The sequence below is a fragment of the Oxyura jamaicensis genome, chromosome 11, assembly GCF_011077185.1.
Source record: "Oxyura jamaicensis isolate SHBP4307 breed ruddy duck chromosome 11, BPBGC_Ojam_1.0, whole genome shotgun sequence".
Taxonomy (NCBI): Eukaryota; Metazoa; Chordata; class Aves; order Anseriformes; family Anatidae; genus Oxyura; species Oxyura jamaicensis.
The window spans coordinates 20,112,127-20,124,348 of record NC_048903.1 but is presented as its reverse complement, the minus strand read 5'-3'; the positions used below and the strand labels follow the sequence as shown (position 1 = coordinate 20,124,348).

The 12,222-nt window shown below is 72.2% G+C and overlaps 3 protein-coding genes across 3 annotated transcripts in view; all 3 read right to left on the bottom strand.

The window, feature by feature from the left end:
* The window catches only part of VPS4A (vacuolar protein sorting 4 homolog A), a 3,892-nt gene extending 3,014 nt beyond the window's left edge, over positions 1 to 878 (bottom strand). Inside the window, exons 1-2 of the mRNA XM_035337080.1 lie at positions 840 to 878; positions 56 to 513 (exon numbers count right to left, since the gene is read on the bottom strand). Coding sequence (XP_035192971.1) covers positions 56 to 513; positions 840 to 878 — 497 coding nt within the window. The remainder of the gene's footprint in view (positions 1 to 55; positions 514 to 839) is intronic.
* Positions 879 to 1,175: 297 nt separating this feature from the next.
* Positions 1,176 to 7,462, bottom strand: SNTB2 (syntrophin beta 2). The gene is made up of 7 exons (XM_035336816.1): positions 6,974 to 7,462; positions 3,571 to 3,781; positions 3,097 to 3,298; positions 2,841 to 2,983; positions 2,560 to 2,756; positions 2,081 to 2,262; positions 1,176 to 1,981 (listed from the first exon to the last, which is right to left on the bottom strand). The coding sequence occupies exons 1-7, from the start codon at positions 7,413 to 7,415 to the stop codon at positions 1,889 to 1,891; spliced, it is 1,470 nt and encodes a 489-aa protein (XP_035192707.1). The 5' UTR covers positions 7,416 to 7,462; the 3' UTR covers positions 1,176 to 1,888.
* Positions 7,463 to 8,227: 765 nt separating this feature from the next.
* Positions 8,228 to 12,222, bottom strand: part of UTP4 (UTP4 small subunit processome component) — a 6,170-nt gene continuing 2,175 nt past the window's right edge. The window contains exons 2-15 of the mRNA XM_035337079.1: positions 12,191 to 12,218; positions 11,985 to 12,074; positions 11,516 to 11,727; positions 11,269 to 11,440; positions 11,097 to 11,188; positions 10,710 to 10,806; positions 10,286 to 10,350; positions 9,999 to 10,121; positions 9,740 to 9,899; positions 9,398 to 9,504; positions 9,121 to 9,216; positions 8,786 to 8,971; positions 8,497 to 8,607; positions 8,228 to 8,369 (exon numbers count right to left, since the gene is read on the bottom strand). Of these exons, the coding sequence (XP_035192970.1) occupies positions 8,253 to 8,369; positions 8,497 to 8,607; positions 8,786 to 8,971; positions 9,121 to 9,216; positions 9,398 to 9,504; positions 9,740 to 9,899; positions 9,999 to 10,121; positions 10,286 to 10,350; positions 10,710 to 10,806; positions 11,097 to 11,188; positions 11,269 to 11,440; positions 11,516 to 11,727; positions 11,985 to 12,074; positions 12,191 to 12,218 (1,656 nt within the window). The 3' untranslated portion in view covers positions 8,228 to 8,252. The remainder of the gene's footprint in view (positions 8,370 to 8,496; positions 8,608 to 8,785; positions 8,972 to 9,120; positions 9,217 to 9,397; positions 9,505 to 9,739; positions 9,900 to 9,998; positions 10,122 to 10,285; positions 10,351 to 10,709; positions 10,807 to 11,096; positions 11,189 to 11,268; positions 11,441 to 11,515; positions 11,728 to 11,984; positions 12,075 to 12,190; positions 12,219 to 12,222) is intronic.

Genomic DNA, 12,222 nt, shown 5'->3' with positions numbered 1-12,222 from the left:
CGCGGCCGCCCGCAGCGGGGCCGGGGCCGGGGCCGGGCAGGGCCGGGCCTTCCCCTCGGTGTCGGGGCGGGAGGTACCTGCAGGGTGGTCGTGGTCATCGCATCGCACGGTGGCGGCCGCCGCTGGCGCGGCTCGGCCCTGCCCGGCACGGAACGGCGCTGCCCGGCCCGGCGCGGCCCGGCCCGGCCCGGTACGGCCCCGTACGGCCCGGTACGGCCCGGCCCGGCGCGGCTCTGGGCGGCGGGGCCCTGCCGGGACCGCCCGCGACTGCGGCTCTGGGAGGCGGCGGCGGCGGCAGCGCCCCCTGCTGGCACCCGCCGGGACCGCGGGGCGGGGCCGACTCGGGCACGCCCCCCGTTGGCCACGCCTCTCCTTTAGCCACGCCCCCGTTAGCCACGCCCACTCGTGCTCCGCCCCGCGGGCACAGCGCGTGCACAGCGCGTGCACGGGTACAGGGCGCGTGCACGCAGCGTACGGACCCCGGCGTGCACGGCCCCAACGGCGTGCACACACCTTACACAGCGTGCATAGCACACACCCAGTGTGTGTGTGTGTGTGTGTGTGTGTGTGCCTTACACAGCGTGCACACACCTTACACAGTGTGCACACCTTGCACACACTCTAGTGCACACCCTTACACCGTGCGCATAGCACACGCACAGCACAGCTTGCACACTTTGCATTGCACATCCCTTACACAGTCTGTTCATAGCACACGGACACACAGCTTGCACACAGTGCACACACCTCACACAGCACACACCTTACACACTGTGCACAGCACACACACACCTCACACACACACCTTACACACTGTGCACAGCACACACACACCTTACACGCACACACCCCGTGCACACCCCCGTGCACACCCCCATCTCCCACGCTGTGCACACCCCACGCACCGCCAGCCCACACACACTGCCCCCCCCGTGCACGATGCCCACACACTGCACACCCGTGGCCTCCACCCCCCACGCAGTGCACACCCCGAGCCCCCCAGCACGCGGGGTGTGTGTGTGTGTGTCTGTGTCTGTGTGTGTGTGGGTGTGTGCAGACACGTGCACGTCCCATGCAAGGGCTGTACCAGGCACTGCCCCTCACAGCACCCCCCGGCTGCGCCGTGCCGTACCCCACAGTCCCGGGAGCAAGAGTGAGAGCCCAGCCAGGGAGGCTTTGTATAAATAGCGATTTACAAAGAGTACAAAAATAGAAGGGGCTGCGCGGCCCGGGGCCGTGGGGAGGGGGCTCTGCCTGCGGCGCGCCCCATGGCCCCCGGAGCCCCGCGGGAAGCAGAAACATTTGCGGAGTTTGGCCGGGGGCACAATGGGGACACCCCCGGCCCCCAGCCTGTCCCCACGCGAGGGTCAGAGGTAAAGTACAAAAAGCGAAAGTGCATAAATCTGCGCCTCCCTCCCCAAAGCCGCAGGGCAGCCCTCCCCCCAGAGGGGCCCCGCAGCCCCCAGCCCGGGGCGACCCCGTCCCCAGGAAGGAGACGGCGTTTGTTTTCTGGCTCTTAGAGTTTGGGAGCAGCACGGAGGGGGCCCAAACCCCCCGCCCGCACCAGCACCGTGGGACCGGGTCCCGGCTTTCCCCTGAGTGCCCAAATTTTTAAGACAAGACCCCCGGGGGGCTGAGCGGCCACACGCAGCGCCCAGCCCCAGTCCCATGGGGTGTGGGGAGCAGCGGCCCCGCTCCAAGGCACAGGCGGTGAGATGGGAGATGGCTTCGGGACCGGAGGGGGTGCTGCTGGAGCCCCCCCGTGCCGCGGCAGGGGGCAGTCCCGGCCCCAAGGCACTGGTGCGGCAGGAGGGGGGCGCGGGGGCTCCGTGCTTCCTCCGGCTGCTTCGTGCTGCGGGGTTGGGGTCGGGGGCTGCGGGGCCGTCGCCTACACCAGCAGCCCCATGCGGGTGACTTTGGCCGAGAGGAAGGTGTGCAAGATGAAGACGATGGGCTTGGGGCAGGAGTGCAGGTCCAGCGCCTGCGGAGGGAAGGTGAGAGCGGCGTCAGAGCGCGGGGGCACCCCCGGCACCGCGACCCCGGCAGTCCCTTAGAGCCTGGGGGGGGTTCCCATCCTCACCAGCTCCCCCTCGGGGCCCCCGAAGTCCAGGTAGAGGGTCCTGATGCCGTCGTCCGCCGACATCTTCAGCTTCTCGTAGGGGTAGCGGAAGAGGACGCTGCCGCCCCCCTCCTCGCGGCAGACGGTGAAGCCGCCCTCGTAGTGGATGCAGAGCTTCACCTCCTGCCCGCCCAGCGTGCAGCCTAAGGGCACAGGCAGGCCCTCAGGTCCCTGCACGCACCCGAGGCAGCCTTGGCACTGCCCTTGTGCCGCCCCCACTCTGGTGGCCTCGGGGACGCGAACCCAGGGGGGTTTGGGGAGCGAGCGTCCCCAGGTCGTGGGGGTCCTGTGTCTCCCACCCCAGCATTGCCCCCGGGAGGTGGAGGAGGCAGGGCTGCTGTCACGCTGAGTGTCCCCAGCAGTGCTCTGGGGACATGGGACCTGCTGCTTCCCAACCCATTCCCTGCGGGCAGAGCCCCCCAGTGCCAGCGCGCACTCACCCACAGACACCTCCTTGATGAGCTCGGCCGCGGCGTGGCAGCCCTGCACCAGCACCCGCGTCCAGCAGGAGAGGTCCCGGTGCGTCTCCACGCGGAAGACGTGCATCTCGATGCCCTGGCGCGAGCCCGTCCGGGTGGCGAAGGTCAGGTCGGAGCCCAGCGAGGGCGAGTGGCGCCCCGAGCCCGAGTGCACCAGCCTGGGGACACACGGGGGACGTCAGGGGCGCGGGGACGGCGCCGTGCCCCACGCACGCGGCCGCAGCCCCCCGGCCCCAGCCCACCTGGTGGCCACCAGCGGGTAGCTGTGGCACGGCGAGGCCCAGGCGTCGCGCGTCCAGGGCATGGAGTCGTAGAGCAGCAGGTCCTTCTCCGTCACCGCCATCAGGACCGGCCGCCACTGCTGCCGCCCGCCGTCCAGGCGCGCCTGACGGAGACGGGGTCACGGTGAGGGGCAGCCACAGCCCCCGGCAGCCAAACCCCCGGCCTCGCAGGGCAAGGACACCGCCGTGCGGTGCCAGCCCCCGAGCGCCCCGGTACCTGCTCGGCCAGCCAGGCGATGTGCTTCACCTCGCGGCCGCCCGCGCCGCCGCCCAGCGTGGCGTTGAGCTCGGCCAGCACCTGCGGCAGCAGGGCGGTGATGTTGGCGTGCAGCGCCGTGAACCACGAGTGCGCCGTGGCTGTGTCCTTGCAGCGCAGGATCAGCGTGTTCCTGCTGTCCGGCGAGTGCAGCTCGATCAGCCTGCAGGGGACAGGGCGCTGGGACGGGGCGCCGCGGGGTGCGTCCCCGTCCCCCCGCCACCACCCGCACACAACGGGGCCGCCCAGCCGGGCAGGACCTGGACCAACGCCTGCAAACGCAGCCGGACGTGGGGCTCGGGGCGGGCGGGCTGCCAGCGCCGCGGGGGCCCGGGGAGGGGGCACGGCGCAGCCCTGGGCCCCGGCCAAACCGCCGAGCATTTCCTGAGCGCCGCCGCGACGCGTCCCGGGAACCCCCCCCTGCCTCCCCCTCACCGGTTCTCCAGGTCGGGCATGCTGAGGTTCCTGGCGGCGAAGCACATCTTGAGCGGGATGACCTTGCGGTCCCGGGCGCCGTGGTGCTTGGGCGAGCCCGAGTCCTCGCTGCCACTCAGGCTGGGCGACTGCGGGGCGGCCCCCTCCCAGGGCAGGTCCGACACCAGCGACGGCTTCTTAATGTAGGGCGTCACCTCCCGCATGAACTTCACTGGGGACAGAGCAACGGGCAGTGTTAGGGATGGGGGAGCCCGTGGGGACCGGAGCGCAGAGGGATGGGGACGCCCCCCCGGGGCCGGGGACCCGCGACCCCTGGCTGGGAGCCGGCGGCACGAGGGGCGCCGGGGGCTCATCCCAGTACCGTCAGGGCGCGGGGATCGGAAGGGGCCGGCGGCGCAGCACAATGGCCCGGGCGGGAGGTCAGCCTGCAGCCCATCCTGGCCCGCCCTGCGGGACACCACTGTCCAAGTTTCCAGCGCCACAGGCACTCGAGGCCCCCGGGAGCGGGAGGAGGACGAGGACTTTCCAGCCAGGATGTCCCCGGCTCCGTGCTCCTCTCCAGGCTGGGAGGAAGGAAGGAGGCACCGGCCCCGTTTCCCCACGGACCGTCCCTCCCCAAACAGGCAGCAGCGCGGCCCCGCCGAGCGCAGCAGCGTGCTAGGACGCAGCTCGCTGACACCCATCGCTGGCTGGGTGCTGTCCCCACGGCCCCCACGCGGCCCCCAGCCGGCCGAGCTCCTCGGGCTCGCCAGCACCAGCGGCCCCGCGAAGGGCCCTGCTCCCTGCTGTCACGCTCGGGGAACTCCAACTCGTTCAAGATGTCAGGGAGCGTCGGCGCCAGCGAGCGTGCGGCGCTGCGTGCCAGAGCAGGGCTGAGGACGAGCAGGAAAGCCGCACGCTTGGACGCAGCCAGGGGTTCCCAACCTCTGCAGCTGCCGCCCTGGTCTGGCTGCGAGGGAGAAGGAGCCGTGCTGGGAACAGCAGCCCCGGCACACCACAGGGCAGCAGGGAATTAAAATCAGAAAAAAAAAAAAAGCAAAGCTTTAATCTGCTGTGAAATACAGCTGCGAAACGCAGCTCCCCACGGCCAAGTAGGCCACGCATGGCCATGGGGGAAGCACCGGCAGCAGTGCTGCTGTGGTGCCCGTGCGGGGCAGCGCGACGGGGGGCAGCGGGGCTGCAGACCCCGAGCAGAGGGAGGGGGACGCGCTGCCACAAGCCGCCTGCCCTTGCTGGGGCAGCCAAGGAGTTAATATTAGCCTCCCGCCGCGCTTATCCCCGGATTACGCCTTCCCCACGCACCTTTAATCCCCAGCGGGCAGCGCAGCGCCCAAGGTGGACGGGTGCGGGCAGGGGGCTCAGGGGGCAGCGTCCCCCCAGGGCTGCTCAGCAGCTGGCGGCCAGACGTTGGCAGCCTCCAGCCGAGGTTGGGGACGGGGAGCAGAGCATGCACTGGCGGTGCAGCCACGGCACAGCAAACCACGGCCAGGCCAGCAGGCTACAGGTGGCCGCGGATGGTAAAAGCGCCCCAGCAGTTTGCCTCCTGCAGCAGCCGAGCCCCGGCCGCCCCCTCGGCACGGCGTGCCGGGCTGCGCAGGCTCGGCCACCGCAGGAAACGCGCCCCAGCCCCGGGGTGGCCGGCAGCAGGTGGGGTGGCTGCAGCCAGCCTCTGCCCGGGGACACAGCCCGGCCGTGGTCCTGCACGGCACGGGCAGGGAGTCCCCGTGCCGGTGGGGTACGGGGGGCACGGCACCTGCACAGCCCCGTCCTGGCACGGCTGTCGTGGCACGGCACGGCACGGCCCGCCTACGCGCTCACCGCAAAGGAAACCCAGCGCTGCTGCACCCTCGCGCAGCCTGCCGCAGGAAGGCGGCTGCTCTCCCTGCGTGCACCCGGCGGGCTGGCGCTGGTGTCAGCAGGGCTGAGACCCCCGGGTGCTCCCTGGGTGCTCCCAGGCACCGCTGACCCCGGCCCCACGCAGCCCCCTCCTGCCGGCACCGCAGCGCTTTCGCCACCCAGGGGTGCGGGTTTCCTCTCACCACCCTTCTTCCTCTTTGCCAACCTCCCCGGCCAGCAGGGCCCAAGGGCCCAGAGTTCGGCCCCCAGCTCCTGCAGAAATGCAGCAGGGCTCCTCTCCACCGTGCCACGAGCACACCAGGTCACACCGTGCCGTGCCCTGGCAGCCCCAGGAGGAGGGCACCCACCGCAGGTCCCCACGATCAAGCCCGGTGCTGGAGAGAGGGTGCAGCGCTTGATGCCGGTGTCTGGGCATCACGGCCCCTGCCTGCCCCACGCTGTTGGGGCCTCCCGGGGACGGTGCAGCCGGCACCGGAGTCTCCAACCCTTTTTGGAGGGGCGATGCTGGGCACTGCTGCAACCCCACGCACCCCTGGAGTGGGATCGTCCCACGGGAAGGGGCAGCCGTGCCCAGCGGCTGGCTGGGAAGCGAGGGACAGACACGCGTGGGGCTCCTGCGGGACAGGACCGAGCGGCACGGTGCCAGACGGGAGCGGAGGGCCACGGTGCCGGAGGAGAGGAGAGGCACCAAATCCGGCACGGGGCACGCGGGGCAGTCAGGCAACAAGTCAGCGTCTGCTCTGCCAAAAACAACAGCGGGCGGCCGCGGGCTGGGAGGCGAGGTGGGAGCTGTGCCGAGGCACGGCCGCCCCTCCTCGTCCCTTCCTCGTCCCCCGGTGCCCCGGGGCCGTCGGGGGCAGCTGAGCCGCACAAATCCCCACACGCCCTCGCAGCGGCACGCGGCCCCGGCAGGTGTGGGGGCAGGAGGGCGCGCGGGGCACCGGGGACCCGTGCAGGCAGTGGTGGCACCGGCAGTGCCGCACCGGGCAGGTCCTGCCCCAGCTTGCTGGGGAACAGGTCGGGCAGGAGCCAGCCGCTGTGCCGGACCAGCCCTGCGCCGGCTTCACCGCAGGCACCGAGCCCGGGCGCAGCCGCCCTCGGAGCCACACCGGGGCTGGCACCACGGGGAGCCCCCGGGGCACCGCAGCCGAGCCGGGGGGCACCGGGTGGTGACACGGCAGCTGGGGGGCCCAGCTCTGTCGGGGGGGTGTCACCGTCCCCAGCTCAGGAGGGGGACAGCTGTGTCCCGTGCTGGTAGCGGGGACACGACCGGGCCCCCCACGGCGGGTGGGGGCAGGACAGGCGGGGAGGCCACGTCTGGGGCTGGGGGACGAGGGGGGACCAGGGAGCCGGAAACGGGGCGCGGGGGACAGAGGTAGGGGACACCAGGGGGGACACCGGGAGGGACACCGAGGGCAGGGAGGAGACGCGAAGGAGGGGCACCGGGGGGGGGGGGGCACCGGGGACCGGGGGGGCACTGGGTGGGGACGCCGGGGCCGGGGGTGACGCCGGGGGGGGGACACCAGGGGCCGGGGGGTGCCGGTACCTTCCAGGACGACCTCCCTCCCGGCTCGCTTCAGCGCCTGCACGGCCTGGTCGTGGGTGGCGTCGCGGAGGTCGACGCCGTTAACGGCGAGGATGGCGTCGCCCAGGCGCAGCTCCCCGCTGCGCTCCGCCGCCAGCCCCGGGAAGATGCGGGAGATGAGCACGGGCATGCGGTTCTCGCGGCCGCCCTTGATGCTGATGCCGAGCCCGCCCGCCTCCGCCTTCACCACCCGCACCCGCCGCACGCCGCCGCCGCTCCCCGCCGGTTCCGCCGCTCCTCCACCCCCGTTGGGCACGCCGTTGAGCTGCTCGGCCGCCGGCTCGCCGGGCTCGGCCGTGAGGCTCAGCGCCTCGCCGCTCAGCTCGGCCGCCACCCGCACCCAGCGCTCCCGCAGCAGCAGCTCCAGCAGCCCCGCCTTGGCGGCGCGCGTCCACACGGCCATGCCGCCGCTGCGCCGGGCGGCGGGCGGGCGGCCGGGGGGCGGGGCGGCCCGGGACACGCCCCCGCCCGCATGGCGCCGCGCCATTGGGCCGCCGCGACCGAGGGGGCGGGGCGCTGGCGGGAGGCGCCGCTCGGATTGGCCGAGACGAGCGGGAGGCGGGGCCGCAGAGCGCTAAGGGAGATCCGCCCGCCCCGCGGGCACGGCCCGGGACCGGCGCTTCCCCCCCCCGGGCCGGCCCCCCCCCCACCCCCACACGGGACCGGTGCCGCTCCCCCGTCCCCTCCCGGTACCGGCCCAGTACCGGCACCCTCCCCCCCACACACCCCGTCCCGGTACCCGCGGCCCCTCCTCCTATCCGGCCCGGTACCGGGCCCCGGTACCGACCCGTCCCCCTCCGGTACCAGCGCCCCCACACACACCCCTGCCCGTCCCGGTACCGGTGCCCTCTCCCCATACCAGTACCGGCACCCACCCCCCCGTCTGCCTCCAGTACGGGCCCGGTAACGGCACCCACCCCCCCCCCGGTACCAGCCCGGTACCGGCCCTGCCCCACACACAGCCCGGCCCAGAACCACTGCCCCCTCCCCGTACCTCATCCCGGTACCGGCACCTGTCCCCTGCCCCCCAGTACCAGTACAGCCCCCCCAGTACAGGCCCGGTACCGGTGCCCCCTCCACCCCCGGCCCCCTCCAGTACCGGCACTGCCCCCTGGCCGGGTACCAGCGCCCCCTCCCCTGCCCCTCCCTCCCGCCCCCTCCCATTACCGGTGCCCCCCCCGTGCCCCCCCAGTCAGATCCAGCTCCGGTGGCGGTGGCGGCAGCGCTTTATTGTGCGGCGCTAGGTGCCGAATGGCTGCTGCTGCACGGGCGGCGGGAGCTGGGCACGGAGATCGGCCAGGGGCCGCTCCACCAGCACCAGGCGGTTCTCCTCCAGCAGCTCGGCGAACAGCAGCGGCTGCGGGCACGGCGGGGGGGGGGGTCAGCGGGGGGCCGGGGCACCCCCAGCCCCAACACAGCCCCCCCCGGAGCACCGGGAGGCCCCGGCCCGGGGTTAGGGCAGGGGTGGGTGACCGTGAGCCCACCTGGAACTTCTTGCAGATCTTGAAGGCGTGCAGCTGCCGCTTCCGGGCGGGCTCCGGGAGCTGCTTCAGGATGCTCTGGTTGAGCAGCGGGGTGCTGGCGTCGGGCAGGGGCTGCGGGGACACAACATCAGCCGCCCGCGCTCCTTGGCGCTGGGACGGGCCCAGGGTGCAAATCCTGCCCCCCCCCCGGTACCGCAGGCACTCGGTGTCCCCATCCCCAGTACCCCCGGTGTCCTCCCCTTGCTCCGCCAGCAGAAGCAGCCCCGCGGGAGCCCCCGGCCCCGCTCACCAGGGACTTGTCGAGGACGCAGAACATGTAGACGTCGTGCAGCAGGATGTGCGCGGGGTTCTGGGGGTTGAAGGCGATGTGGGTGATGTGCGAGTCCCTCTCCAGCCAGGCCTTGTGCAGCCCGCCGTTCTGCACCGTGCGGCTCCAGGCCGTGTACTGCTTCTCGGGGATGCTGAACTCGAAGAGCTGCGGGGCAGGACAGGGGACGGGGACAGTCCCACAACCACCAGTCCCCAGCATCGCCCCCCGGGCCAGCACACAGCACCCCCGGCCGGGCTGCGAGCGCTGCGGGGGGACAGGATCCTGCCGGGGACAGCAGCGGGGACAGCTCCTACCTGCTGGTCCGCGTAGGCGATGACGAGGTTGTTGGTGGCCGGGTGGATGGCGAGCGCTGTCACGGCACAGCTGTACGTGGGCACCGTGCAGTGGTGCTGGAACGGGAGGGGACAAAGCTGGGGGCACACGGGGACAGTCTCTGCTCCCCAGACTTTTCCCTGTGCCTCGCGGGACCTCTCCCTCCCTGCCCCGGGGATGCAGCGGGGCCTCGGCACAGAGCCTGTGCTCCCAGCACCCCAGGACAGAGCGCTCAGCCCCCCCAGCGCCTTCTCCTACCTTGAAGTGTTTCAGGCTGTAGATGTGGATTTCCCAGTCCCCGCTGACCGCCGCCAGCCAGTTCCCATCCGCGCTCGATGCCAGCAGGTAAACAGCCTCGGCCGTGCCTGGGGGAACGCCGCGCACCCGCCCCAGTGGGTGCTGACGGCACAAGGAGCCACCGAGCCTCCCCCCAGGCGTCCCGGACCTGCGTCCCCCCGCCCGGCCTGGGCTCACCCCTCCCCGTCATAGGGCCCTGACACAGAGGCAGGGAAGGAACCCACAAAGCCCCCCCAAAAAGCGTGAGCAAGGTGCTGAGCCCCAGCCCTGCACCCCCAGCAGACCCCGGTGCCCGCTCCCCACCTGCGGGCGGGCGCAGCGTGTGCAGGTGTTTGCAGCCCCCCGGCTCCAGCAGCTGGAGGACGTGGACGGAGCCTCGGTCAGAGGCAACAAAGAGCCGGCCCGAGTCGGAGGCGCACTGCAGCTGGTACGCCGGGAGCAGCAGCTTGGGCACGCCGGGGACCTGAGGAGGAAGGCAGCGCTGGCGGTCACCCCCCGCTCCCCGGGAGCTCCCCGGCCGTGCCAGCTGCCCCCGGCGCCCTTCCCTCCCTCCCGCGCCCACCTTCTTGACGCTGACGCCGTTGCCCTCGTGCTGCACGCGGTAGAGGTGGAAGCGGGAGGCCGTGCAGTAGGCGACCCAGCTGCCGCAGGGCGAGACGCAGCTGCAGTAGATGTGCTCGGGACCCTGGGGACGTGGAGGTGCTGAGCGGGGCCCGCAGAGCCTCCCCGGCAGCACACCCCTCCTCATGGGGCTGGGCACCGCAGCGGGTCCCTGCTGGCCCCCGCAGCTCAGCCATGGGAGGGAGCAGAGCCTCCCAGCCGCCTCCTGCAGCCCCGGCCCAGCCCTACCTTGCTCTTGAGCTGCAGGAGGTGCTCGGGCATGCGGCAGACGGGAAGGACCTCGCCGTCCTTTCCTGGGACGACAACCAAGCAGGCAGCGCGTCAGCAAAAACGTGGAAACCGCACAGCTCCCAGGGAGCAGCTGGGGGCCCGGGGGAGCGGTGCCAGCCAAGGGGCACCAAGGGACCCCCCCCAGACCCCTGCCCGGCCTCGCCCCAGGCCTGAGCTCCCCGGGAACCACCCAGCTCGGGGGGAAGAGCGTGCTCTCAGCAGCAGCACAGCGCCGAGCACAGCAGAGCTCCGGAGGGTGTTAACCACCACCCTGCAGCCCCCAGCAGCGGGGCTGCTCACACCGTGAAGCGCCCCAGGCGCTGCGGGCTCTGCCCCAAGGTACAACGCAGGCGTTGGAACCCGACAGCCACCGCGGGCTCACCGGTTTCATTGGTGGAGCCGAGCCTCCAGAGCTCCAGGTGCTGGGAGAACTGGAAGAGGAGGAGCCGGGCTTTCCTGGCGCAGGAGACGAGGCGGCGCTGCGGGCAGAAACGGGCGCGCTGTCAGGAGCCCACAGCCGGGCAGAAAGGGCTGGGGCGAGCCGAAACGCCCCGGGGGGGTGGAGAGGAATGGTTCAGGTGCTGTGGGATGGGAGCAGAGAGGGAGCCCCAGCAGGACCAGCAGGACAGGCTCGCCAGCTCCCAGCCCCATCGCGGGAGCCTCCGGGTGCCAGGGCTGGGGAGGGGACCCCGCAGGGCCCCGCTGCTCCCGCAGAGCCTGCCCCACGCCCCGGGCAGCTGCCCCAGGACCCCGCTCGGCACCCACTCACGTGGGGGAAGGTGAACTTGCGCAGCACCGCCTCGTAGCCCTTCCTCTGCATCTTCTCCATGAGCGGGCGGATCACCAGCTGGGCGTCCAGGCCTGGAAGCCGGGCAGAGCGCGGTGAGCAGGGGGGCGCCGCCACCCAAGGCTGCCTGGCGAGCGCGCCCCGCAGCCCCTACCTCCGGAGATGAGAGCTGTCGGGCTGTGTGCCACGGCTCGCACGTCGTGCGTGTGGTACTGGAACGGCTTCGTCCGCACCCAGCGCTTCTCCTGGCTGCCCGCCTTCACCGGCAGCAGCTGGAACTGGTAGGTGGCCCCCGTCGAGGTGCCCACCACGATGCTGTCCTCCTTCTGGGGGGGAGAAAAGAGGGCTGCAGCTCGCAGAGGACAGGCCGACGGGCTGCCGGGAGCAGGGGCGAGCCCTACCTCTGACACAGCCAGCGAGAGGACGGCCGAGGTGCTGACGGTGTGGGACTCCAGCAGCGTCCCCCGCTCCCAGTCCCAGAACTGCACCCTCCCGAACGAGTCCGAGCTCACGACGGTGCCGTCGGACAGGAAGGCGATGCCCCACACCACGCACTCGCGCTTCTTGGGCTTGGGCACGTGGTAGTTCACCATGATCCTCTGCACCGTCCGGCCTGAGGTACGGGTACAGGAGGGATTGGTTGGGGTGGGAGAGGGAGCGGGGTGGGACCGGGTTCCCTCCCTGCCTCGAGCAGGGCAACCTCGGGCTCCTCGCCTGGTCCCTTCCCCGTGCCCAGCTCGCTGCAGGACTCCTGGGCTGGGAGCTGCAGCGGAGCCACGCAGCAGGGGCACGCGGCTGCTGCTGCCCCGGGGCCGGGGACACCCCAGGCTCTGCGGGGAGCGGTGCCCCGTCGCCAGGGCAGCTCGTTACCTGAGCGGACATCAAGCACGCGGATGAAGTCGATGGAGCCGGCCACGATGTGTGTCCCCGAGGGGTGCCAGGAGAGGCACAGCACGCGCCCTGCAAAAGGAGGAGGCTCCAGGAACGCCGCAGGGCGCCGCAGCCCCTCGGTGACCGGGGCCAGGGCAGCTGCGGGGGGGCGCAGGGAGGATGCCGCCGCCGAGCCCCCCGCTCACCTTTCTGCCGGTCCAGGTTCTTCTCAAACTGG